The sequence below is a fragment of the Prionailurus viverrinus genome, chromosome C1 (assembly GCF_022837055.1).
Source record: "Prionailurus viverrinus isolate Anna chromosome C1, UM_Priviv_1.0, whole genome shotgun sequence".
In the NCBI taxonomy this organism is placed as follows: Eukaryota; Metazoa; Chordata; class Mammalia; order Carnivora; family Felidae; genus Prionailurus; species Prionailurus viverrinus.
The window spans coordinates 56,584,322-56,610,925 of record NC_062568.1 but is presented as its reverse complement, the minus strand read 5'-3'; the positions used below and the strand labels follow the sequence as shown (position 1 = coordinate 56,610,925).

The 26,604-nt window shown below is 39.5% G+C and overlaps 1 protein-coding gene across 2 annotated transcripts in view; it reads right to left on the bottom strand.

Annotated features, from left to right (window-relative positions):
• Positions 1-416: 416 nt before the first annotated feature.
• Positions 417-26,604, bottom strand: part of SLC25A12 (solute carrier family 25 member 12) — a 128,070-nt gene continuing 101,882 nt past the window's right edge. For both annotated transcript variants that reach the window (XM_047869897.1, XM_047869896.1), the window contains 5 exons: positions 7,987-8,127; positions 5,654-5,792; positions 2,924-3,082; positions 2,720-2,810; positions 417-1,059 (listed from right to left, as the gene is read on the bottom strand). In XM_047869897.1, the coding sequence (XP_047725853.1) occupies positions 858-1,059; positions 2,720-2,810; positions 2,924-3,082; positions 5,654-5,792; positions 7,987-8,127 (732 nt within the window). In that variant the 3' untranslated portion in view covers positions 417-857. The remainder of the gene's footprint in view (positions 1,060-2,719; positions 2,811-2,923; positions 3,083-5,653; positions 5,793-7,986; positions 8,128-26,604) is intronic.

Here is a 26,604-nt window from a genome sequence, read left to right as displayed (position 1 = left end):
ATATGAAGGAAAATTGCCAAAGTATCTTTTAATCTTAAAAGCTAGGCCCTTGCCTTGCTGTGTCAGAGGAAAGCAAAACTAAGCCAGTAATGCTGGAGACATCCCTATTTCCGTATCCCCACTGACAGGAGAGGAGCTGTCTAGGAAATGCCTTTTGATTGATGAACAGAGGAGAATCTATACACATATTAAATACAAATGGAAACACATCAGCACACACAAGTCATTAGCCTGGTCCTCTGGCATCTACTAGCATGCATCTTCCAAGGATCTCTTATTCAATGGTGTAAGCACTTGGCCTCATTATGCCTCCTTATCAGCAAATACCTTTTTATTCCAGAATGGAAAACGAGCTGGGAATTAAATACATCCAATATTGATGCTTTATTTCTATAAGTCACCAATAAGAGAATGAATTTAATTTTAATACATTTATTTTTGTGTGACTCTTAATAAAACACTTTCAAAACATTCTGTACATTTCAAGCCACTTAGAACCGCATTACATTCTATAAACGTGATTTGTTGGGATGAGGTGCCAAGATGTCTCTGTACAAAGATGTACAATATGTACAGTCACTATAAGTGCAAGCTGTGCAAAGCAGTCTAGAACACTAATTCATGCCAAGGCTTAGAAAACATTTCAACACTTAAGACTAAAGCTTGAAACTGCGTTGTCGCTTTTTCCTGGGCAAATGATTACTTTATAAACAAATATATGTATATGTCATATAGAAAGAATAGTTTGACTCCTCAGCTCAGTCAGCACCATGCAGCTGACTGGATACATTACAGGGCTGCTCTTCGAGGCCCCTCTCTCCAGGGCAACCATTTTGCCACACTCAGTGGTTGTCTCATCACTGAGCAGCCACCGCCACTGCCTTTGACTGAACCACAGCAACACTAGGAGCTTTAAATTTGGGGAGATAAAGGCCAAACTTGTTTTCAATGCCAGCAAAAGTGGCTGTGGCCAGTCTGTATCCACCGATGTGATCAGGATTGGCAGGAGGAAGGTCTGCGATGCGTGACTTAGGTGTTGGTTCTGAGCCAGAGGGCTTGCTGTTGATAGGAAAAAGCTAATGGTTAGTGCGCTCAAGACTGATGAGGACGGCACATGAGGATGGGAGAACACTTTCAGCCTCACCCATGTGCCACAAAGAGGAGTGTTCGTCCGAATAGTTCCTGGTCATCTATGCTACGTCTGTTATGATTTATAGCTGCTTGGAAAGCAACACATTCACATTTTTTTTGGTGGTCTCAATTTATAAATAGGTCCACAGAAAAAAGATCAGAAACAAATACACTTAAATATTAAAACTCTCTGGGAAACAGGACCATGAGTGACTTTCTCTTTTACACTTTTCCATTTTCCAAATTTTCTGTACTAAGCATAAATTAGTCATAAAAAGTTTATATATTTTTTTTATTCTGACATAGTTTAAAAAGCTAACTTTTGGGGCGCCTGGGTGGCTCAACTGGTTGAGCATTCGACTTCGGCTCAGGTCATGATCTCACAGTCTGTGAGTTCGAGCCCCACGTCAGGCTCCATGCTGACAGCTAGGAGCCTGAAGCCTGCTTCAGATTCTGTGTCTCCCTCTCTCTCTATGCCCCTCCCCTGCCCTCACTCCGTCTGTGTCTCTCAAAATAATAATAATAAAAAAAAAAATTTTTAAGCTAACTTTTTAAATAGTAAACTCATGAAGTATTACTAAATTTAAAGAGAAATAGAGAGAAATCTTACTTTTACACAATCTGAAAGCATAGAAAAGCCTGGAATTGTGAGACTACTATTCTTACTTCCTTTGTTTAAGTCCCTCTACTTCTTGGTTCAACAGCTAATTTCCTATTTGGCCTGTGAGCAAGAAAGGGGGTCAAAGGTTTATGAGGTGAAGACCCAGATACAGGATTTGATCATCTGCTGAAAAGCTGATAAGTACTTGCTCGGGTACAACCTTCCCCCCTCAGCAGATTCAACAAGTAGTTCCTTTTCTTCTCAGAACAGACTTCAAGTGGCCCAATTTCTGACCTAGATCTCACCAGTGATTATGTCCATGGGCATAACCTCTCTTTTTTTCCTGTTTGTTAGCTCTAAGAACACCTATACCTATCTAGTCATAAATTATGGTGAATAATGAAGTCTTGGAGGTATGAAAGGGCTTGATGGAGCCTTTGAAACAAAGTTCATTAAAATGTTACTAACACAAATTTACATTACTTCTGGTTAAAAGACCATATAATAAATTCAAATAATAAGGACCTAGATCCATGAAGCTCAGTATTTGCTTATACTAAAAAATAATTTATTCACATAACATTTTAATTTGCTGCTTGCCTTCACTTTCCCCAAGTAACTGCTTAATACTGTGTATGATGTCCCCCTACCAAGGTCTCACTCCCCTGATACTGAAGCTTCTCAAGCCCACTGTTTGTTTTATTTATTTTTTTTTTTTTTTACATAGGCTTCGTGCCCAGTGTGCAGTCCCATGCAGGGGTTGGACTCACAACCCCAAGATCAAGACCTGAGCTGAGATCAAGAGTTGGATGCTTAGCCAACTGGGCCACCCAGGCACCCCAAGCCCACTGTTTGTTTTAAATGCACTGGTCCTGTAGGATTCTCTGTCCTCCTAGTTTCTAATAGTTTCAAAAATGCCTTTGTAGGCCAAAGGCCTACTTTGATTTTGGTGCTTTCTTTTACAAGGAGTTGAATAGCTGCACTTACAGGCCTCCAAAATCAATGTAAAACCACCGCTGGAGAAGTTCATAGGTGACCAAGGTAACACCAAACTGGGGAGAAGATCGAAACACTCGAGCTGAAAAAGATGGGAGTGGGGATACTTAACATGGCTGTGGCAAAGCCGACCAGTGAGTAATGGGAGCAGGTCCCTAACACCAGACAGCCATTCTGTACGGCCCTAGTCCCTACCTGCAGTCCCCTTCCAAAATGCTGAGGGCCCCTCTTCCCGGAGTATCTTCCTGAAACAGTCAATGACACCACTGTATGTCGTCTGGCCAGCACGGGCGGCCACTTGCAATCTTGTCTTGATGACATCAGCGGGGGTCACCAGAGAAGCAGCAGGCACACCTTTCAGGAGAAAGGCACATGTAAGTCATCCAAAGTACCTTATAAAGAACAGACATACTGCTAACATCTAACAATACAATTAGCAACTTTAACTGCTCTAACTCAAAGTTTCTTAAATAGATGCCTGGGCACTCATGGAAAAAAGGACACATAAGCCTACTAGCTGCTTCAGTGTGGAACAGAATTCTTTTTTCTTTATGAATTAGGAAAATCACTCTACACTGCATGATCCCAAAGAACTGTGACAGGAAAAAATGCAGCAATATTACCAGGATGATTCCCAAGTATTCCTCTTTAGGTTTCAATTATTTTACCTCCTTTTTTTGGTAAATAAGACACAAGTATTTATGTATATAGTAAGAAATGAGGACACTGTCCATTTAATGAGATGTTAAATGTACCTGACAACAAACCAGTGGTTTTTGCTGATTCTTGTCATCTTACTGTGCAAGGTGACTGTCAGTACCCATATCCACTCACCTGTTTGAGGGCTAACTCAAGAGTTGACTGGGACTCCTTTCAGACATGCTTACATGACAGAAGTCATTACAATTGGAGCAGAGGCAGCCAGGCAACAAGTTAAGGAACAATATGAGAACCGATCATCAAAAGGCCTTATTATCTATCCCCCGTGCGTGAGCTCCCTGGGGTCATGCTGAGATTGATCAGCAGCGGGACACCCAAAATGGATTTCACAACCACGTCTTTCACATAAAACAAAGCAGGGAATAAAGGAGCAAGATAACCTTCCTCAGGGGGAAGATATTCAAATGGCTTGAATATCACTGAATCATCACCAGGCAGGTGGAGCTAGTGGACTTTGTGGGAGCCTGTTACAGGATGATGCGAATACCCCCCCCCTTCCACATGGCCCTGCACCGTATTCAGATGAAACAAGGAAAATTGCCTGTCTTTGGAATGTTCTGAATTCTAAATGTTCTCAGGCCCTGCCAGCAAGGCTTTACTGGAAAAAAAATGAGAAAAAATCATCTTCCATTATGAAAACTTGACATCGAGTATCTGTGGGCAAAAAGTTGGTGCTGACAGTTCCATGGAAATGTTTCCTTGGTTCCATCAACTGTTGGCAAAATGCCTGTCCACGATTAGACTGTTCTTTGGCTGGTTTTTTGCTGCTGACTGGAAAGCACAGGCCAAAGTCTGGAGGGAAAATTTCCTGGCCCCATTTAAAACTGGGAGCCTTTGGTGAGTACCCAAAAGAGGCTGGATGAGCACTCAGTGCCAAGACAGAGCAGATAGTTTTTCTGGCTTTCAAATGTGCAGTTGACTGAAATAGCAAAGGCCAGAGGACACGGGATTTGGTAGACCCCAAATAAGGACTCAGAGCTCCCTGGAGAGTTTTTTAACCATCACAAGTCATTCCCTGTCATCGTGGGCGAGGACAAGAACACGGTCCATCCCAACACCCTTAGAACCCCACCATATGCACCCCACACTTCAGGAAGTGCTCAGGCTGTTCTGCTGTATAGCCAGGGCACCAGAGGAGAACGAACCCAGTGAGAGCTATACGGCACCATGAGTCCAGGCAGTTAGACCTACACCAGCATCTGGGGACTCCGTTTGGGTCTGTGTACACCCTTCATGTTTCTATCTCTGACCAGCAGTAATGGAGAGCAAACAAATGCCTTTTCCTTACTCTGTCATTTCTGAGTGCCGGTGCAGCCAAGGACACGTGGTCCTCCCCTACTATCCCCAGTCAGCTCCTTCAAGAGGAAGGCTAGGCCTGTGCGATCAAAAGAAAACATCTTAGTACCTTCCTGCATGTGTTAGGCTCCTCTTTCAGATGGAATTTCTTTTGTGTCTAATTTGGGATCTTAGACCAGATGAAGATTTTCATTTATCCCACTGACATTTTTTGAGCTCCTATCATTACCATGCTGGCCACGAAGGGATAGTAAGGATAAAGAGAATAAAACTCCTCCCTGCAAAAAGCTCCCGGCCTAGTACAGAAGATAAAACTTACGCAAACAAGTATTATTAAAGAAAGTGTTAAAGGACAGAGAAGAGATGCCCATTTGAGTATGGGGTAGTTTGCTGGGAAAGTACTGCTTACTTTGATCTAATTAGAATGACGGTAGAAGGAACATCGACAGTATCATGAGGAAAGCTCAAGTTCTAAGGCAAATCATGGGGACTCCAACATGCAGAAATAGCAAGTGAGGCAGGCTAGACCTGGGCATCACATAAAATACAATGAAGCAACTGATTTGATGAAGAATTTTTCCACCTTAATGCTTAGCTTGGCTACACCCAAGGTTTCAGGGGCATGGGAGGCGCACATTAATGATGAAAGCCCAATTTAGATGGGCAGATCTAATTTGGCTCTGAGTTGCTAAGCTGCATTATGCTGTTTATCCACAGTATGCAAATGTAATTAACTCTCATCAGAATTAGAGCACATCCCACAAAGGAAAAAAAGTGATCATATTTAAACTAAGTCAGATACAAACAATAACCTTCCAGAAATAAAGGCAGACGGTACACAGAGATTCTGTACTTCTTAAAGAGAATGGGGGAAGGGTTCTTTGGCTTAAAAAAGAAAATTCTAGTTACCTGCCATGGCTCCAGCTGCAAGGAGATTTATACCTCCCACGTGTCCATTTTCATCAGCCAGAAGTAGTTTACAATGAGCATAAACAGGAAAATAAATTGCAGAGAAGGGAATGTCTCGGAGGAAACATGCTTTGGCACCCTGTCACAAGTGAGGAAATAGTGCAAAACAGTTATGTAAACAGGGCCATGAATGCCCATAAGGGATCCAGGGTGACAAGTATTAGGTATTCCCTCAAACAGCATGGGGACTGATGTGGAATAGAAATGGGGGGCGGGGGGGGTGGGGGTGGCGAGAGGAGCATAGACAAATATACATGGCTCAAAGTTTGAGAAAGGCTTGTGGACTCGAGTCCTAGAGTTCATTAAGTGGGTAATGATGTTATCCTGATAACTAAGAATTTTCTGGCATTTCCAATACAGATTGAGATTTTTTAATGTTTATTTATTTTTGAGAGAGAGAGAGAGAGAGAGAGAGAGAGGGAGGGAGGGAGGGAGGGAGGGAGAGAGAGAGAGAGAGGGAGAGAGAGGGAGAGGGAGGGAGGGAGGGAGGGAGGGAGGGAGGGGGAGAGAGAGAGAGAGAGAGAGAGAGAGAGAGAGAGAGAGAAAGCGAGCACAAGCAGGGGAGGGGCAGAGACAGAGGGAGGCACAGAATCTGAAGCAGGCTCCAGGCTCCGAGCCATCAGCACAGAGCCCAACGCAGGGCTCAAACCCATGAGCCGTGAGATCATGACCTAAGCCAAAGTTGGACGCTCAACCAAGCCACCCAGGCACCCCCAGATTCAGATTATAAGGTTAAAAAAATTTAATTCTCAAACTTCCAGGCTGCTTGTTCTGTGTGGCTTTGGTGGATGCAATGGGGAAGGACATGAGTGGTAACAGACTTGGAAACCCAGGGTTAATAGCTTGATTCCAAAGTAAGCAGCAAAGGCAGCCCACAGTTCTAACAATTCACCAATTCGATCTACACAGCTTAGAACCCATGAAGTACCAGTTAAGAAGCTACAGACAATGGCAGTGGAAAAGAAAGGTGACTATTCTACAAAAGGGGAAAAAAGAAACCACCAATCTTCCCTCCTGGGCCCCCATGTCCTGAACAGCAGAGGAGGGGCAGGGGTGGGGAACTAGGACAAATTATTTTAGCGGAAGTTTCCACGGGAGTAGAAAGCTCACAATAAATGCCTCCCTCAGCTTGGTTAGTAGCCCATGCTATTCTACTGTCCAGGGCTTTATCTAGCCAGGCAAATACACTGTCTTTGGCACTTGTTTCCCTAATAGTTCTGTTTTCAAAAGACAAACTCCAACATTAAAAAAAAAAATTCCAAGAACTCTCCGAAGAATGATACAGACAGAAACAGTATCAATAAATTTAGCTCTCAAAGGTAATTCCAAAAAAAGGATGGAAATTGCGGGTGAAGGGGAGGGAATGTATACAGAACTCTCCCAAGATTCAAGCATCATTGGTTTACTGGTCTCCCAAGAGCCCTGTACCTGTGTGAATCTAATCTAGAGAAATTCTAATTTCTAATTTGCAGCTCCAGAAGCCAATTTACACATTTCTACAGCAACAGATCTATAAATAAATCAGATGCTGTGGAAACACAGTTGTCTAATAGCAGCTAAATTTACGTATTCCCCTCTTATACCAGGCAAAAGAATGGAAAGAAATACTCTTCCTTGTTTAAGAAAAATAATAGCTTCTGCTCCATTACATCTGATCTGTAATGATGGGAGTAAGTATACCTGCAGGGAAGGAATCTGTTGACTGGCATTCTGCTAAAGTACAGTACACTCTGGTTTTTTTTTTTTTTTTTTTTTTAATGGAATTCATTATTGACAAATCCTACCACTTAACTTCTTAAGACCTGAATTCTACCAAACTCTACTACTGTTTCACTGTGGTCAAATTATTAAGACAAACAGAAGCTCCTACTGGGAAGATAACAATAGAGATAACTCAGACTCAAAATAAACACAAGACTATTTTGAAGTCCTAAAACAGCCCAAAGAGAACACCAAAGAAAGTTTTCCCAAACCTGTGGTCAAATAAAAGGCTGTGAGCCTAAAGCCAGCAGGTCTGCAGTGCTGGCCTCCCTGCTGGCAGCCTCATAAAAGCCTGAAGATGACAACAGGAGAGTGTGTTTGTATATCCCACTGCCTCTAATAGAAGTGTCCTGATTTTTTCTTTTTGTCTGATTTTGTACTCAAGGGACTACCCTGCTGGACAAAATTACTTTTCCAGTTTGGAGGGAGAAGCCTGGTTTCCACATTCTTTCACGGTTCTATTGAGTACATTATAAGCTGTCTACTGAGATAACCCAAGGGAATCTACCCACCTTATACAGACCAAAAAGTCCCAGGTCCCGGAGTACATTCAGGGCACTGACCCTGGGTCCTGTGGTGATTTCTCCAGCTACCTGCAGGCGAATCTTTACTATCTCCAATGGATTAGTAAAGATGACTTGAGAGCCGCCAGCCTGTAGGCAAGGGAGGAGAGACAGAAGCAGATTTCCAAATCAGAGACCGACTGACAGTGTAACCAAGAAAAATCCAGAAAAGCCTCTACATGGTACCACTTTACTCTTCCCTCTTCACAGGAGACTGAGAGTCCCACGCTTCAGCCAATAATGGAGGGGCCCACAGGGATGGTCCCAAATTCAAGTCAATCTATGTCTGGGTTTGTTTCTATCTGAAATGTCAGGAGTATTTCTCAGACCAGTTTTTCCAGAGTCAACTCAGCACCCAAAATGGCAAAACTAATAAACTCATTTGGAAAACAAAAGTGAAGCCAGATGAGGCAGTGGGGAGTTCCCCAATGAAAGGGAAAGTGATGGCAGAAGACCGGTTGGTATCTTTTGTAAGCTGGAGGTAAAATTTGGATCTACAGTTGTTTTTTTTCTTTTCTTAGCAATCATTCTTTTTAGCTCAGCCACCCATTTCCACTGCCGTGGATTGTAAAGCAATTAACACAACTTCGCCCCCACAGACGTGCCTTAAGTCAGAGGGGAAAAGTCTCCCATGGTTCAAATTCTAAAATATATTATCCTGAGCAAAACTCTGGAGACAGATACAGAGCTAAAAGGAGAGAATGTAGAAAGACACTTTCAGTATTAAGACAAAACCAGAAAAACTCTGCTAGGAAGTGGAACCTCTAGTTACCACGAGTACAAAACTGGCAAATCAAAGCCACACTCCACAATGGTGGTGAGTGACAGGGATTTGAATTTGGATAATGAGGGTATATTTGCATCTGAAATCTGTTAACTAGTCGAGGAGAAAAAAAAGAAGAATGTTTAACAAAACTGCTACCAACTTTTTTTTTTTTTTTTTTTTTTGGTTTTTGTAAGAAAGTAAAAAACGTATATGGGTGTGTGTATGTGTATGGATACATAAAAATACATTTGTTAAAACATAAATAAATATATGCATCTCCATGAAGTGAAAAAATCTCATTTGCACATCTTCATCTGAACTGCAGTTGTTTATATTACACGATCATAACCATATTCATATAGTCATAATTATATTCTATAATCGTAACTTCACTGCAACAGCAAGTCACATGTGAATCAGGAAACAGGAAAGGCCTCACTGGGGCACTATAGTTCCACAGGTATAGAAATATTGCAAACAATACCCATAAAACCCAACACTCTACCTTCACCCCCATCCCTGTTCATTTATCTAAAACCCACAGTCCTTCCAGTCCTACTTTCACGGGGCAGCAAGTCTCAGCCATTCTGCTAACTGGCCGGAGCTGGAAACCCCTCAACTACGCCTGCTCCAATCCTGACCCCTCACTCCCATCCATGACATCCACGACTGCCAACACTGACGCGAGATTCCTTTCCACTTCGTGGGCAGCTTACTGTCCTGGATCCCCCAGGGCCCTAATCCCCTTTTTGTCCACCAAGCTCAGGGGGCGAGCAATTTGCTGTCTCTCTCTGGGTCTCCTGCAGCTCCCAAGTCAACAATCCAGACCACTGGCACACAAGTCCCCGAATGATACGTGACCCAATTTTACATGTTGATTTGCCTGTGTTTCCCTCTCTTTTAATCTGTTGCACTGCAGGCAGAAGGAAGCATTTCAATGTTTCAATCTAAGCAAACAATACTTTCAAAAGGATTGCTGGGTAAAAAATTATGTTAAAATGATAATCCAAGTAATTGCTCCTGCAGCTAGTATTAAAGACCAAACGAATTGAAAAAGTTTACTACTTCCCTGAAATCTCTTGTTTAAATAATGGTTGCAAAGACCATCTTTGGGAAAATGCACCTTACGTTCTCAACTAAAGCAGAATTAAACAAATAATAATAGAAACACAAATTTTGATTATAACCCCCAACTTTGTCACCACCAGATGATGTCAAACCTTGGGTGATCCTCACATTAAATATGGACATCATGTTTAAATAAATACAAAGTTCTTCCATGTTTTTAATCATTAGTAAATTAAAACATCCCACAGAGCAAGAGTATTCCAACCAGCAGTCTCCCAGCCCACACTTCCTCCTCCCCGGCTCGCCACACCCTTCTGGAAATAACTGCCAGTTTACTGAGATTTGCACTCCTTTAACAACTCTTACATTTCTTTCTCAGTGTACATGTAACGTGTAACACATTAACTGTTGTGTGCTTTGAAGATCTGTTACTCAGAATGCATACAAAGTCCTGACAATGCACTGGACATAATGACTAAACTGATTTGGATTTATACATACATCTGACAAGCGAGCATATAAACAACAAAGCAATGACACTATAGCAAGGCACATATCTATGAGTTTCATTCACACCTACATACTCTACTATATTTGAAGGAGGAAAACATCTAGCAATTGCACAAATCTGTGTATGCGGTAAAACTTATACTTTTGTATTTTATTATATTTATTTACATTCTATATTTATTAAAATCTACTTATATTTTATGATAGACCCAGGAATATGTAGGCAAATACTATCCAGAAACATTGAATAATTTAAAAAATAATAAAAATGACTATTTAAGTTGTCTAAAACTTTGGATATTTCGTAACAATTAAAGGGAAACACACATGGCAAATATGTGCTGTCCTTTTCCGAACTCTGAGATTGACCTAAACTGGGGACACGAGATGGAGGGATAAAATCTGCAGTTAATGCAATTGCTCTAGTAAGAAATCTAGTGACCCAGAACAAAGATTATGTTTTACCACATTTTTAAAAACATTTTTGAAGTTTATTTATTTATTTTGAGAGAGACAGAGACAGTGTGAGTCGGGGAGTGGCAGAGAGGGAGAAAGAATCCAAACCAGGCTCCATCCTGCCAGAGCAGAGCCCGATGTAGGGCTTGAACCTATGAAACTGTGAAATCATGATCTGAGCCAAAACCAAGAGCTGGACACTCATCGACTGAGCCACCCAGGTGCCCCAGGTTTTATCACATTCTTAATTGTTTCCACTCTGAAACACAAATATAGGAAAATATCATTTCTATTTTAAGGCTCTACTGATTTTAAGTAATATTATTACATTAAAAACAGCTTTTCACAGGGAAAAAAACGTGGTTATAATAAATATAATCATTGAATATGCTGAATTTCAGAAGTGTTAAATTGTGAAATAAAAATATAACTTTACAATAGAATAAAACGTATATTTTTACAAATATGTCCATGTTTTGCTTTTTACAAATATGCAAATATGTTTACTACTTTAAAGAGCAATAAATTAAACAAAAGAATGTAAATGCCCAAGTAAGGAAAGAGTTAAGTGGAAACAATTATATGCTCTTGATCAGGTAATAGGATCATAATAAAATCATGCCAACATAAACAAAACATAAAATATAGGTATCCACTGATGACCAATATGTCAAAATTAACCTAAGTTCATCAAAATTAGAATGGCTTAGAGATGAAAATATTGGTTGCCTCCTGGAAAGAGAAATGTGTACCTGAAAGCATATCCTATTGTACCTTTTAAATTCTGAATCATGAAATGTATTAACTGCTCAAAAACAAAAAATAGAAAAAATAATGAGAAACAGAACTGGTCTTAGAAACAATGACTTCTTTTATAGACTATGTCCTCTTTCACACATTCTTCCCCATAATAAATTTGGTGATTTATATACGTTGAATGCATTTTAAAAACTAGTTAGCACTAGTTATCTGTGGATCCCAAACTTTAAACAGGCTTATCCATCTATTTAGGTATGAACATCAAACAATCTAACCAAATATAGATAGTGATCTGAAATAACAGACACCAAGATATATAAAATTTCTAATTAAATTATGATGATACACAGCTATACAGTCTTAAATGGACACGGTCTCATCTGCCATCCTGCTGCTCCTTGTACTGATGCTTACATTAGATAACGCCACTCCATACAATACCTTTGAGGAACTTGTTTCACTCATCAAATCACCAAAATTAACTTCTAAACTTCTACTTGCTAAATTTCCCTCTTCAAATTTGCTGCCTATTTTTATAGAGAGAAGCAAGCATTGATATTAAAACTGTTTTAGAAGCTTTCACTTTTCAGTACTAAGTTGTCGTTTCTTTGTTCTAGAATTGAATTACAAATGACACAATAAAAGAGAACAACTCCCATTTTGAATGAAGGTTACCTATATATAACAGAAAGAGAAAGAATGTAAACACTTCCATTCAATCTTGTGTCACATAAATTTTTTCTTAATGAGAAAATAAACCAACTAAAGTGGACAGCAAAAGTCAGGAAAAAAGGATGGAAAACTGAGATGTCACCAAGCCTCTGATGTGCCCGAGGCCAAGGGGCTGCACACAGGATCAGGCCTGCTCAACCTCCTGCCCTCACAATCCTGCCCCAGGGGCAGAGTCCACAAAGAGGCAGGAGGACCTGGCCCTGCTCGTGCCAAGTCTCCTGTTTACTTTCTTCTTTGATCTGTTTCTCCTGTAGTTTGGAAATATTTCCCTCTAACCACAATCTGAACAATTCATTATAAAGTCTTCCTTACAGATATTGATGAAAATCTAAATTTCAGTTTAAGGCCACACCAGGAACTTGAGCAGATGTACAAACTATGTGCATTTAAAATAGCCAAACAAATAAAAGTCACAGAATTAACTGTCACCAGGACTGACTCCAGAAGTATAGGAACAGACAGTGACTCTGTCTCAGATACCATCAACCAAACATTCTTACATATTTTATAAAGCAATGGGAAATATTAATGGTTCTTTCTAAAACAGCCTAGGACCATGATAACTTAAAAGGACTAAAGTACAATTTGCTCACTGTTGAGTCACTAATATATGTGAGGGTGTTAAAATATGAATAGATAAAACTACACGTACCTCTAACGAGAGTAAAGGAAGAGTCAGAATCTGTGTATCTATCATGAGCCCCTCTGACATAAATACATATGGACTTTGAACTTGTACACATATGTATGTGTTCACATAAATATGCAAGTATCAAGTTGGGAACACACTGACTGGTGGGATGGGAGGTGAAGAGACTGCTCCCAAACAACTCTTTAGAGATGTGCAAACTCAGCTTGTTGAGGAAGACACAGTATAATGAGCTGGCTAGCTACAAATCTTGGCCCTAGGGTCACTAGATGCTCCAACTAACAAATGGACCTCTTGCTGCACCTACAGTTGTGTGCATGCATAGACTGAAGGGAGGAAGCATGGAAGAGTGGAAAGATTCCAGGTTGTTGACCTATAGTGTCATTGACTTTGTAACCCTGGATAGGTCATAACCTTCCCATTCCTTGGTTTCCTATATGACAATAGGGATCCCAACAACAGCCCAATATACCTCACAGAGCTCTTGTGCACTAATGTGAGAGCATCGCAGACTGAAAGCAAGATATCAAGGGAAGGGACATGTTGTTCAGGAGGTATGTTCACACAGGGCTAAGAATATCTGCAACACATTAAGATTACACTAGCCTTCTGCTGAACAATAAATACACCCTGAGTTGTATGACTTCTACCCATTCAGAAGTATACACTCCCTGAAAGAGTTAATGTGATCAGGCAGGTAAGTGCTCTGGTTAGAGTTTAAACATAAAAACAGGTACTTACCAGAGAGATGTTTAAAAACTACATATAGGTTAGTCTATTTAGACTGTTAAACCTTCTGCGTTTTTGACTTGGAAAGACATTAATTTTTTTCCCATTTAAGTTTACAGATATGTCTAAGAAACTCTACGTAAACTTTTCTTTGAAAAAACAACCACAGAGTGGGCAGGTCAACATGGTAGTATGAGAAAACCCAGAACACACCAAATCTACAACTACATATGGAACAACTCTCTCCAAAAAAGACCTAAAAACTAGCTCAACAGCTCCTCCACAACAGATAAAAAGGCCACATGGAGATAGGTATAATAGGCAGAAATGCAGTATTGCCAAAAACCCCACCCATTCTAGAGTGAAATCACAAATATAGAGTATATCCCTGACAAGCAACAAGTTCGAGCCCCATATCAGGTACCCCAACCCTTGGGACCTGTACTAGACAGATAAGTTCCCAAAATACCTGACTTTATTTTTTTTTTAATTTTTTTTCAATGTTTATTCATTTTTGAGAGAGAGAGAGAGAGAGAGAGCATGAGGAGGGGAGGAAGAGAGAGGGGGAGAGAGAGAGAAGACAGACAGACAGACAGACAGACAGACAGACAGACACAGAATCTGAAGCAGGCTCCAGGCTCTGAGCTGTCAGCACAGAGCCCGACATGGGGCTCGAACCCACGAACCGCGAGATCATGACCTGAGCCGAAGTCGGATGCCCAACTAACTGAGCCACCCAAGTGCCCCCCAAAATGTCTGACTTTAAAAACCAGTGAGGCTCACTTCCAGGAGACCCAAGGGCTGAAGGAAACGGAGACTCCCCTTTTGAAGGGCTTGTGCACATACTCACTCACCCTGGGACCCAGTGTAAAAGCAGCAGCTTAAAGGGCACCTAGACCATACATGAAAGAGATCCATAGGCTAGACATAAAGTATCTGCTGGAAGGACAAGGGTCTGTTGGAATCCTCTCTGGGGACAGGTTGTGCACTCTCCTGCCTTGCTAGTGCTGGCACTGGTAGGCATCAGTCTTGCATTCTTCCTCTCCTTGCTAGCATCACTTGCCCTGACCCTGCACTATTCTGCAGCTTTGCCCTGCCTAAACCCAGTGGGCAGCCTTACCCCAGGCCTGCCCTCTTCTGTAGCCCTGGTCCTGCTAAACCTGGCAAGTGAGCTTGCCCTGGCCCTGCCCTCTCCTGTGGCCCTGCCAAAGCAAGTGGGTATAAGCAGTCTGCACAGGGGATGCCCCTTGACAAGCATCTGGCTGTAGTGGTCAGGAGGCCTGCATTTCTGGGGTCCACAGGACTAAAACAATTGGAGAGACAGTTCCTGACAGACTACCACCCCCAGGGTACACAGACAGCAGATAGAAACACATCCCCAGTCTTCCTATGAGTACTTCTTCAAGACTGGGAGAGATGGCTGTTTTGCTTACGATAGAGAAACAAACAGAGTCAAACAAATAGAGGAAATACAGGAATATGTCCTAAATGAAATAATAAGATAAAATTCCAGGAAAAAAAAATCTAATGAAAGAAACAATGAAATGGAGAGAAGTCACTTACCTGATAAAATGTTCAAAGTAATGATCATAAATATGCTCACCAATCTTTTTTTTTTTTTTTTTTTTTAATTTTTTTTTTTCAACGTTTATTTATTTTTGGAACAGAGAGAGACAGAGCATGAACGGGGGAGGGGCAGAGAGAGAGGGAGACACAGAATCGGAAACAGGCTCCAGGCTCTGAGCCATCGGCCCAGAGCCTGACGCGGGGCTCGAACTCACGGACTGCGAGATCGTGACCTGGCTGAAGTCGGACGCTTAACTGACTGCGCCACCCAGGCGCCCCAGCACCAATCTTGATAGAATAGATGAAGAAACTTCAATAAAGAGACTGATAATGTAAAAAAGTACAAAAAAGAAGTTACAGAGCTGAAAAACACAACTGAACTGAAAAATAAACTAGATGGATTCAAGAGCAGACCAGATGAAGCAGAAAAAAAGGATAAGTGACCAGGAAGACAGGGCAGAACTCAACCAAACAGGGCAGCAAAAGGAAAAAAGTGAAGATAGCTTAAGGGACTCATAGCACAACATCAAGCAGAACAAAATTCTCCTAGAAGGAGAAAAGAGAGAGAAAGAGACATAACTTATTTGAAGAAATAATGGCTGACTACTTTCCTAACGAGGGGAAGGAAACAGACACCCAGATCTAGGAAGCCCAGAGAGTTCCAAATAAGATGAAGCCAAAGAGATTCAAAGCAAGAGACATTATAATTAAAATCTCAGAAGTTAAAGAGATAATCTTAAAAGCAGCAACAGAAAAAGAACCTGTTATATAGAAGGGAACTCCATGAGACTATTAGCAGATTTTTCAACAGAAACTTTGCAGGCCATAAGGGAATGGCAATGATATATTGAGTGCTGAAAGCAAAATCTCCCAACCAAGAATACTCTAGCTAGCAAGATTATCATTCAGAATTGAAGGAGAGGTAAAGTTTTCCAGACAAGCAAAAACTAAAGGAGCTCATCACTGCTAAACTGGCCTAAAAATAAATGTTAATGGGACTTCTTTAAGCTGAAAAGAAAGGGTACTGGTTGGGTAACAAAGTAACATATGAAAGTAAATACTGTACCAGTAAAGGTAAATGTACAGCAAAGGTAGTAGACTAATGACTTATAAAGCTAGCACGAAGGTTAAAAGATAAAAGCAGTAAAAATAACTACAATTCACAGAATAAGAAGATATAAAATGTGACATCAAAAACATAAAATTGGAGGTGAGCGTAGTAAAAAAGTAGAATTTTAGGGGCGCCTGGGTGGCGCAGTCGGTTAAGCGTCCGACTTCAGCCAGGTCACGATCTCGCGGTCTGTGAGTTCGAGCCCCACGTCAGGCTCTGGGCTGATGGCTCAGAGCCTGGAGCCTGTTTCCGATTCTGTGTCTCCCTCTCTCTCTCTGCCCCACCCCCGTTCATGCTCTGTCTCTCTCTGTCCCAAAAATAAATAAACGTTGAAAAAAAAAATTTTTTTTTTAAAAAAGTAGAATTTTAGAATGCATTCAAACATAACTTGTTATCAACATAAAATAGACTAGTATAGGGTGGTTCAGTCAGTTAAGTCCAACTTCGGCTCAGGTCATGATCTCATGGTTCACGAGTTCGAGCCCCACATTGGGCTCTGTGCTGACAGCTCAGAGCCTGGAGCCTGCTTCAGATTCTGTGTCTCCCTCTCTCTCTGCCCTTCACCCACTCACACTGTCTGTCTGTCTCTCTCTGTCTCTCTCTGTCTCTCTCTCTCTCTCTCTCTCTCTCTCTTAAAAATAAATAAACATTAAAAAATTATAGACTAGTATACATACAGGCTGATATAGGTGAGCCTCATGGTAATCACAAAGCAATAACCTATAGTAGATACACAAAAGATAATGAAAATGAAATCTAAACATAACACTAAAGGCACCAAACCACAAAAGAGAGAACAAGAAGAACAGAAGGTCACTACAAAACTGCCAGAAAACAATTAACAAAATGTCAATAAGCACACACCTACTTGTAATTACTTTAAACATAAATGGACTAAATTTTTCAACTGAAAGACATAAAGAAGCTGAATGGATAAAAAAACAAGACCCATCTATATGCTGCTTACCAGAGATTCATCTCAAATGTAAGGACATACACAGACTGAAAATGAAAGGACAGAAAAAGATGTTTCATGCAAATGGAAACCAAAAGAAAGCCAGAGTGGCTATACTTATCAGACAAAACAAACTTTAAAACACTGTTAATCAAGCAAAGATAGGCATTATATTATGATAAAAGAGTCAATACAGTAAGAATATATAACATTTGTAAATATTTATGCACTCAACATAGAAGCACCTAAATATATAAAGGAAATATTAACAGGCCCAAAGGGAAAAATCAACAGCAATACAATAATATTTGGAGACTCTAATACCCCACTTACATTAATGGATAGATCACCTCAATAGAAAATAAAAATGGAAAAATCAGCCTTGAAGGATACATTATACCAGATACATACATACATATATATATATATATATATATATATATATACACACATATATAAACATATATAGAACACTCCACAAAGAAGCAGCAGAACATACATTCTTCTCAAGTGCACACAGAACATTCCCTAGGTGAGATCACAAGTTAGGCCACAAAACAAGTCTCAGTAAATTTAAGAAGACTTATACCCTATCAAGCATTTTTTCAGACCACAACAAAACTGGAAATCAATCACAAAAAAATAAAAAAGGAAAAATCACAAAGATGTGAAGATGTAATAACTTGCTACTGAATAACCAAGGGTCAACAAAGAAATCTAAGTAAAAATTTTAAAAATCCCTTGATACAAATGAAAATGAAAATACAACACACCAAAATCTGTGGAATGTAGCAAAAGCAGATATAAAAAGTTCAGAGTGATACAGACCTGCCTCAAAAAACAAGAATAATCTCAAATAAACAATCTAACATTACACCTAAAGGAACTAGGAACAAATGAAGCCCAAAGTTAGAAGAAGAAAGGAAATAATAAATATTAAGGCAGAAATAAATAAGATTAAAAAGAAACTAGAAAAGATCAATGAAACTATGAGCTGGTTCTTTGAAAAGATAAACAAAACTGATAAACCTTTAGCTACATTAATTAAAAAAAAAAAAAGGCTTCCCAAATAAATAAAAATAGAAATAAAAGACAGGAAGTTACATGAAGGGGTACATGCACCCAATCTTTATAGCAGTACTATCAATAATAGCCAAGGTATGGAAAGAGCCCAAATGCCCATCGACCGATGAATGGATAAAAAAGATGTGGCATATATATGCAATGGAATATTACTTGGTGATCAAAAACAATGAAATCTTGCCATTTACGACAACGTGGATGGAACTAAAGTGCATTATACTAAACGAAATTAGTCAGACAAAGATAAATATCATATGATTTCACTCATTTGTGGAATTTAAGAATCAAAACAGATGAACATAAGGGAAGAGGAGCAAACATAAGATAAAACCAGAGAGGGAGAGGGGTGCCTGGGTGGCTCAGTCGGTTAAGCATCTGACTTTGGCTTAGGTCATGATCTTGCAGTCCCTGAGTCGAGCCCCACGTCGGGCTCTGTGCTGACAGCTCAGAGCCTGGAGCCTGCTTTGGATTCTGTGTCTCCCTCTCTCTGGCCTTCCCCTCTTGAGCTCTGTCTCTCTCTCTCAAAAATAAATAAACATTAAAAACAAATTTAATGGGGACTCTTAAATACAGAGAACTGAGGGTTGCTGGCAAGGTGTTGGGGGGAGTGGATGGGCTGAATGAGTGTTGGGCATTAAGAAGGGCACTTGTTGTGATGAGCACTAGATGTTATATGTAAGCAATGAATCACTAAATTCTATTCCTGAAATCATTACTACACTACACGTTAACTAACTTGGATTTAAATAAAAAAAAATTTTTTTTAAAGACAGGAAGTAACAAGTGATAACAAAGAAATACAAAGGATCATAAAAGACTACTATGAACAATTATATGCCAACATTGGACAACCGTGAAAAAAAATGGGTAAATTCCTAAAAACATACAACATTCAGTCTTCCAAGACTGAATAACAGAAAAACAGAACATGTGAATAGACTGATTACTAAGAAGAAAACTGACTTGGTAATCAAAAACCTACCAACAAACGGAAGTCCAGAAACAGATGGTTCCACTGGTGAATCTACAAAACATTTAAAGAAGAACTAATACCTATCCTTTCTCTAAGTTCCAAAAAACTGAAGAGGAGGGAATGCTTCAAAATTTCATTTTATGAGACCAGCATTATCCGGATACCAAACACCAAACAAGAACACCACAAAAAAAGAAAATGACAGGCCCAAATCCCTGATGAACATAGATGTAAAAATCCCCAACAAAATATTAGCAAACCAAATTCAAAAATACATTAAGAAAATCATATACCATGATCACACGGGATTTACTCCAGGATGTAAGGATGGTTTAACATCTGCAAATCAGTCATTGTGATACACCACATTAACAAAATGAAAGCTAAAGATCACACGATCATCTCAATAGATGCAGAAAAAGCATCTGGCAAAATTCAGCATCCATTTATGACAAACCCACAACTAACATCACACTCAATGGTGAAAAAAATGAAAGCATTTCCCATTTCCTCTAAGATCAGGAACAAGAGAAGGATGCTTGCTCTCACCACTTTTATTTAACATAGAATTGACAATCTTAGCCAGAGAAATCAGGCAAGGAAAAGGAACAAAAGGCATCCAGTTTAGAAAGGAAAAAGTAAAGATCATCATTTGCAAATGAGATGATTTCATATATTAAAAAACCCCATAGACCACCAACACACTGTTAAACAAATACAACAAAGTTGCAGAATACAAAATCAATATACAAAAACCTGTTGTGTTTTTACATACTAACAATGAACTATCAGAAAGAGGAATCAAGAAAACAATTCCATTTACAATTGCATCAAGATGAATAAAATACCTAGGAATTAATTTTTTTTTTTTTAATTTTTTTTCCAACGTTTATTTATTTTTGGGACAGAGAGAGACAGAGCATGAACAGGGGAGGGGCAGAGAGAGAGGGAGACACAGAATCAGAAACAGGCTCCAGGCTCTGAGCCATCAGCCCAGAGCCTGACGCAGGGCTCGAACTCACGGACCGCGAGATCGTGACCTGGCTGAAGTCGGACGCTTAACCAACTGCGCCACCCAGGCGCCCCCCTAGGAATAAATTTAACCAAGGAAGTGAAAGACCTGTATGAGAAAAACTACATTGATAAAAGAAATGGAAGAAGACACAAATAAATAGGAAGATATCCTGTGCTCATGGACTGGAAGAATTAATACAGCTAAAATGTCCAAAGTACCCAAAGCAATCAATTCAATCCCTATGAAAATCCCATGGCATTTTCACAGAAATGGAGCAAACAATCCTAAAATTTATATGGAACCACAAAAGATCTTGAGTAGCCAAAGCAATCTTGAGAACGAAGGGCAAAGCTGGAGATCTCAAGCTCCCTGATTTCAAACTATATTTAAAAATGACAGTAATCAAGGGGTGCCTGGGTGGCTCAGTCGGTTGAGCATCCGACTTTAGCTCAGGTCATGATCTTGCAGTTCGTGAGTTCAAGCCCTATGTCAGGCTCTGTACTGACAGCTCAGAACCTGGAGCCTGCTTCGGATTCTGTGTCTCCCTCTCTCTCTGCCCCTTCCCCACTCATGCTCTGTCTCTCTCTGTCTCTCAAAAATGAATAAACATTTAAAAAAATTTTTTTTCAATGACAGTAAGCAAAGCAGTATAGTATTGGCATAAAACATATAGATCGATGGAACAAAAAGAGAATCCAGAAATAAACCCATGCATATATGGTTAGTTACTTTACAGTAAAGGCAGCAAGAATATGCAATAGGGAAAGGACAGTCTCCTCAATAAATGGTGTTAGGAAAACTGCACAGCCGCATGCAAGAGAATGAAGCTGCCATCACTCTCTTACTCCAAATACCAAAACTAACTCAAAATGTAGTAACTTAAATATAAGAGCAGAAAGTATTTAAAAAAAAAAAAAAACTCCTAGAAGAAGACATAGGTGGTATACTCCTTGATACTGCTCTTGGCAATATTGTTTTGGATCTGACTCCAAAGGCAAAGGCAAGAAAAGTGAAAATAAACAAGTAGGACTACATCAAACTAAAAAGCTTTTGCACAGCAAAGGAAACCACCAGCAAAAGGAAAAGGCAGCCTACTTCAATGGGAGAAGATATCTGCAAACCATATATCCAATAAGGGGTTAACATCCAAAATATGTAAAGAACTCATATAAATTCAACAAAAAAATCCAATTAAAAAAAATGGATAGAGCATCTGAATAGCATTTTTCCAAAAAAAGACATACAGGTGGTAAAATAGGCATATTAAAAGATGCTCAACATTATTAATCATCAGAGAAATGCAAATCAAAACCACAATAAGATATTATCTTACACCTGTCAGATTGACTATTATCAAAAAGATAAGAAATAGTCAGTGTTGGTGAAGACAGAAAAGGGAACGCTTGTGCACTATTGGTAGGAATGTAAATGGCACAGCCTCTATGGCAAACAGTATGGAATTTCCTCATAAACTTAAAAATAGAACTACCATATATATAGCAATATTACTTTGGGGTATTTATCCAAAGGAAAACAAAACACTACTTTGAAAAGATATTTGCACCCCTATGTTAATCGCAGCATTATTCACAATAGCCAAGATATAGAAACAACCAAGGTGTCCATCAATGGATGAATGGATAACAAAGATGTGGTGTATGTTTACAACGGGATACTACTCAGGCATAAAAAAAGATGAAATTTTGCCGTGTAGAAACATGGATGGACCTTAAGGATATTATGTTGAGTGAAATAAAGCATAGAGAGAAAGGCAATTAGTGGATGATTTCACCTATGTGTGGAATCTAAAACATAAAATAAATGAATAAAACAAAATTCATAGGTGCCGAGAACAGACTGGTGGTTGTCAGAAGGTAGGGAGATTAGGAGGGTGGGTGAAATAGGTGATGGGGGTCAAGACACACAAACCTCCAGGCATAAAATAATTAAGTCATTGGGATGTAATGTACAGCATGGTGACTATACACAATAATACTATACTGCACATTATGTAACTTTATGGTGACAGGGAAACTATACTTTTGTGGTAATCATTTCACAGTATGTACAAACATCGAATCATGTTGTACACCTTAAACTAATATGTTATATGGCAATTATACCTCAATACAAAAACCCCACAGACACATTAAGATAATAGATGAGTCACAGACTGGGAAAAATATTCACAATACATACATCTGACAAAGGACTACATCCATGATGGATAAAAAACTCCTACAAGTCAATGATAAAAAATATAAAAACCTAATAAAAAATAAGCAGAAAATTTTGAACAGATACTACCAAAAAAGATATACAAATAGCTAAAAAACACATGAAAGGAAGATCAATGTCTTTATACACCAGGGAGATGAAAATTAAAACCACAAAAAGACATCCTTTCACTCCAACTTGAATGACTAAAATAAAAAAATTAGGGGTGCCCGACTGCCTGTCAGTAGAGCATACAACTCTTGATCTCAGGGACGTAAGTTGGAGCCCCACACTGGGTATAGAGATTACTTAAAAAATAAAATCTTTGGGGTGCCTGGGTGGCTCAGGAGGTTAAGCGGCCAACTCTTGATTTCAGCTCAGGTCATCATCTCATGGTTTGTGAGTTCAAACCCTGTGTCAGGCTCTCTGTCTATAGGCTCAGAGCCTATTTCAGATCCTCTGTCCCCCTCTCTCTCTGCCCCTCCCCTGCTCACATACTCTCTCACACTCTGTCTCTCAAAAATAAATATATATTAAAAAAATATTAAAGAAATTAAAATAAAACTAACAATATCAAATGTTGGTGAGGATGTGGAATTACAAATATCTGACACTGCTGCTGAGACTGTAAAATGGTCCATCCATTTCAAAGAAGCAATTAGCGGTTTCTCTTTTTTTTTTTTTAACTTTTTAAACATTTATTTATTTTTGAGACAGAGAAAAAGAGAGCAGAGGAGGGGCAGAGAGAGGGGGGAAAGAGAATCTCAAATATGCTCCATGCTGTCAGCACAGACCCCAAAGCAGGGCTCAAACTCACAAACCATGAGATCATGACCTGAGCCAAAATCAAGAGTCAGCCACTAAACTGACTGGGCGACCCAGTTTCTTTTAAATTGAATACAACCTGTACCCTATTCTACTCTTAAATACTCACCTGTGAAAAATGTTGACAAAAAGATTTATACAAGAATGTTTACAGCATCCTTATTTATAACAGATACAAACTGGAAAAAACTCAAATGTCCATCAACAGGGGGTGCCTGGATGGCTCCGTCAGTTAAGCAACTGACCAGCTCAGGTCCTGAAATCGCAGTTTGTGAGTTCGAGCCCCGCATTGGGTTCTGTGCTGACAGATCAGAGCCTGGAGCCTGCTTCAGATTCTGTGTCTCCCTGTCTCTCTGCCCCTCCACTGCTCTCACTCTGTCTCTCTCTCTCTCTCTCTCTCTCTCTCAAAAATGAACAAACATTAACAAAATTGTTTTAATGTCCATCAACAGAAGAACAAATAAGCAAATTGTGGTCAATTCATACAGTGGAATAATACTCAGTAAAATTAAAAACAAAACCTAACTACTGATACCCACACAATAATAAGGATGACTCTTGAAAACAAGTTTAGCAAAAGAGGCCAGCTATGAAAGGATGCATTTTGTATGATTTCATTTATATGAAATCTAAGAAGAAACAATAGTGGTTGCCTAGGGGAACAGAGGAATGATTGATTAGAAAGAGGAATGAATCAGCTTTCTGAGGTGAAATGTTCTATATCTTGTTGTTTTTTTTTTTTAATTTTTTTTTCAACGTTTATTTATTTTTGGGACAGAAAGAGACAGAGCATGAACAGGGGAGGGGCAGAGAGAGAGGGAGACACAGAATCTGAAACAGGCTCCAGGCTCTGAGCCATTAGCCCAGAGCCTGACGCGGGGCTCGAACTCCCGGACCGCGAGATCGTGACCTGGCTGGAGTCGGACGCTTAACCGACTGCGCCACCCAGGCGCCCCTATATCTTGTCTTGAGTGGTGATTTCATGGGTATATACAATTGTTAAAACTCACTGAGCTGACATCTAAGATCTGTTCATTTTTTGGTATGTTAATTACACCTAAATAGTCACATATGTGTTTATATACTCATATACTACATCTTTATCATATAGATAGCAATGTAATTAAAAAAAAAAAGTCATCACAAAGTTGAATAGGCTCACCTAGATTTATTTTGACACATGAAGAGGGCCTGGATTTGATTCTCCAAGAGAGCATTATCAAACAAAAGGAATTGTTCTTAAAATATTTGGTGCTCACATGAAACCTGCAGCATGTATTAGCTGTGTGATTTGGGGTGAGACTTAACCTTTCTAAGCTTCTTTTCCTCATTTACCTATTTCACAAGAAGTGACCATGTGCATATTAAAGTACTTTGAAAATTCTAAGTTGACATTAAAATATTATTCTTGCTCACAACAGATATAATTAAGCACTCAATTATATTATGTCTGATATGGACATGTAATATGCGTGTATACATGTATGTATGGATTTCTACATATACAGAGACCTTCTAAAAAAAAAAAAAAAGAAAAAGAAAAAGAAAAACATATGGCCTAATAAGAATGGCTTGCCTATAAGAGCAATGAGAAAAAAATATTTGAAACCAAAAATATTTGTTACATATGCTACACATACAGCATCTGTAACACATATTTATGGGTAACCGTACACACAAATACTGCCCCAACCCCACCTAAAGAAGGGTCAAGCAATTGTTAAACCTAAAGGTCAACGTATAGGTTATACAACAGCTGGCTTCCTTAGTGTAGTGGTTATCATGTTCACCTCACACACGAAAGGTCCCCAGTTTGATCCCAGGCAGAAACACGCTTGTTTTCCCTCTCTGTAGAGCTGTAAAACTTACTCAAGAGTAACTGTATTATCATCAGGGAAATACACATCAAAACCACAATGAGATACCACCTCACACATGTCAGAATGGCTAAAATTAACAACTGCAGGCAACAACAGATATTGGCAAGAATGCAGAGAAAGAGGAACCCTTTTGCACTGCTGGTGGGAATGCTAACTAGTGCAACCACTCTGGAAAACAGTATGGAGGTTCCTCAAAAAATTGAGGTGCCTGGGTGGCTCAGTCGGTTGAGCGGCCAACTTCGGCTCAGGTTACGATCTCGCGGTCCGTGAGTTCGAGCCCCGCATCAGGCTCTGTGCTGACAGCTCGGAGCCCGGAGCCTGTTTCAGATTCTGTGTCTCCCTCTCTCTCTGACCCTCCCCTGTTCATGCTGTGTCTCTCTCTGTCTCAAAAATAAATAAATGTTAAAAAAAATTTTTTTTAATAAATAAATAAAAATTAAAAAAAAATTAAAAATGTAACTACCCTATGACCCAGCAATTGTACTACTAGGTATTTATCCAAAGGATACAGGTATGCTGTTTCGAACGGGCACATGCACCCCAATGTGTATAGCAGCACCACTGACAATAGCCAAAGTATGGAAAGAGCCCAAATGTCCATCGACTGATGAACGGATAAAGAAGATGTGGTATGTATGTATGTGTGTGTGTGTGTGTATACATATACGTATACATACGTATATATACGTATATGTATATACATACACAATGGAATGTTACTTGGCAATCAAAAAAATAAAATAAAATCTTGCCATTTGCAACAGCGTGGATGGAACTAGAGTATATTATATGTTAAGGGAAATTAGAGAAAGACAAATATACGATTTCACTCATATGTAGAACTTAAGATACAAAACAGTTACGGGAAGAGAAGCAAAAATAATATAAAATAATATAAAAACAGGAAGGGGGACAAAACATAAGAAACTCAAATACAGAGAGCTGAAGGCTGGTGGTGGGGTTTTGGATGAGAGGATGGGCTAAATGGGTGAGGGCATTAAGGAGGACACTTATTGGGATGAGCACTGGGTGTTATATGTAGGGGATGAATCACTGGATTCTCCTCCTGAAATCACTGCACTATATGCTAACTTGGATGTAAATTTAAAAAAACAAAAATATTAAAACAAAGAAAAAAAAGGTAACTATGATATAGATACTACAACAACAAAAAACTTACGAGGGCACATCTATATTATTATAAATTCTGAATTAGAAGTCTTTTTTCGAGGTTTTGGTACATTTTAAAAAGTTGGTTAGGGGCGCCTGGGTG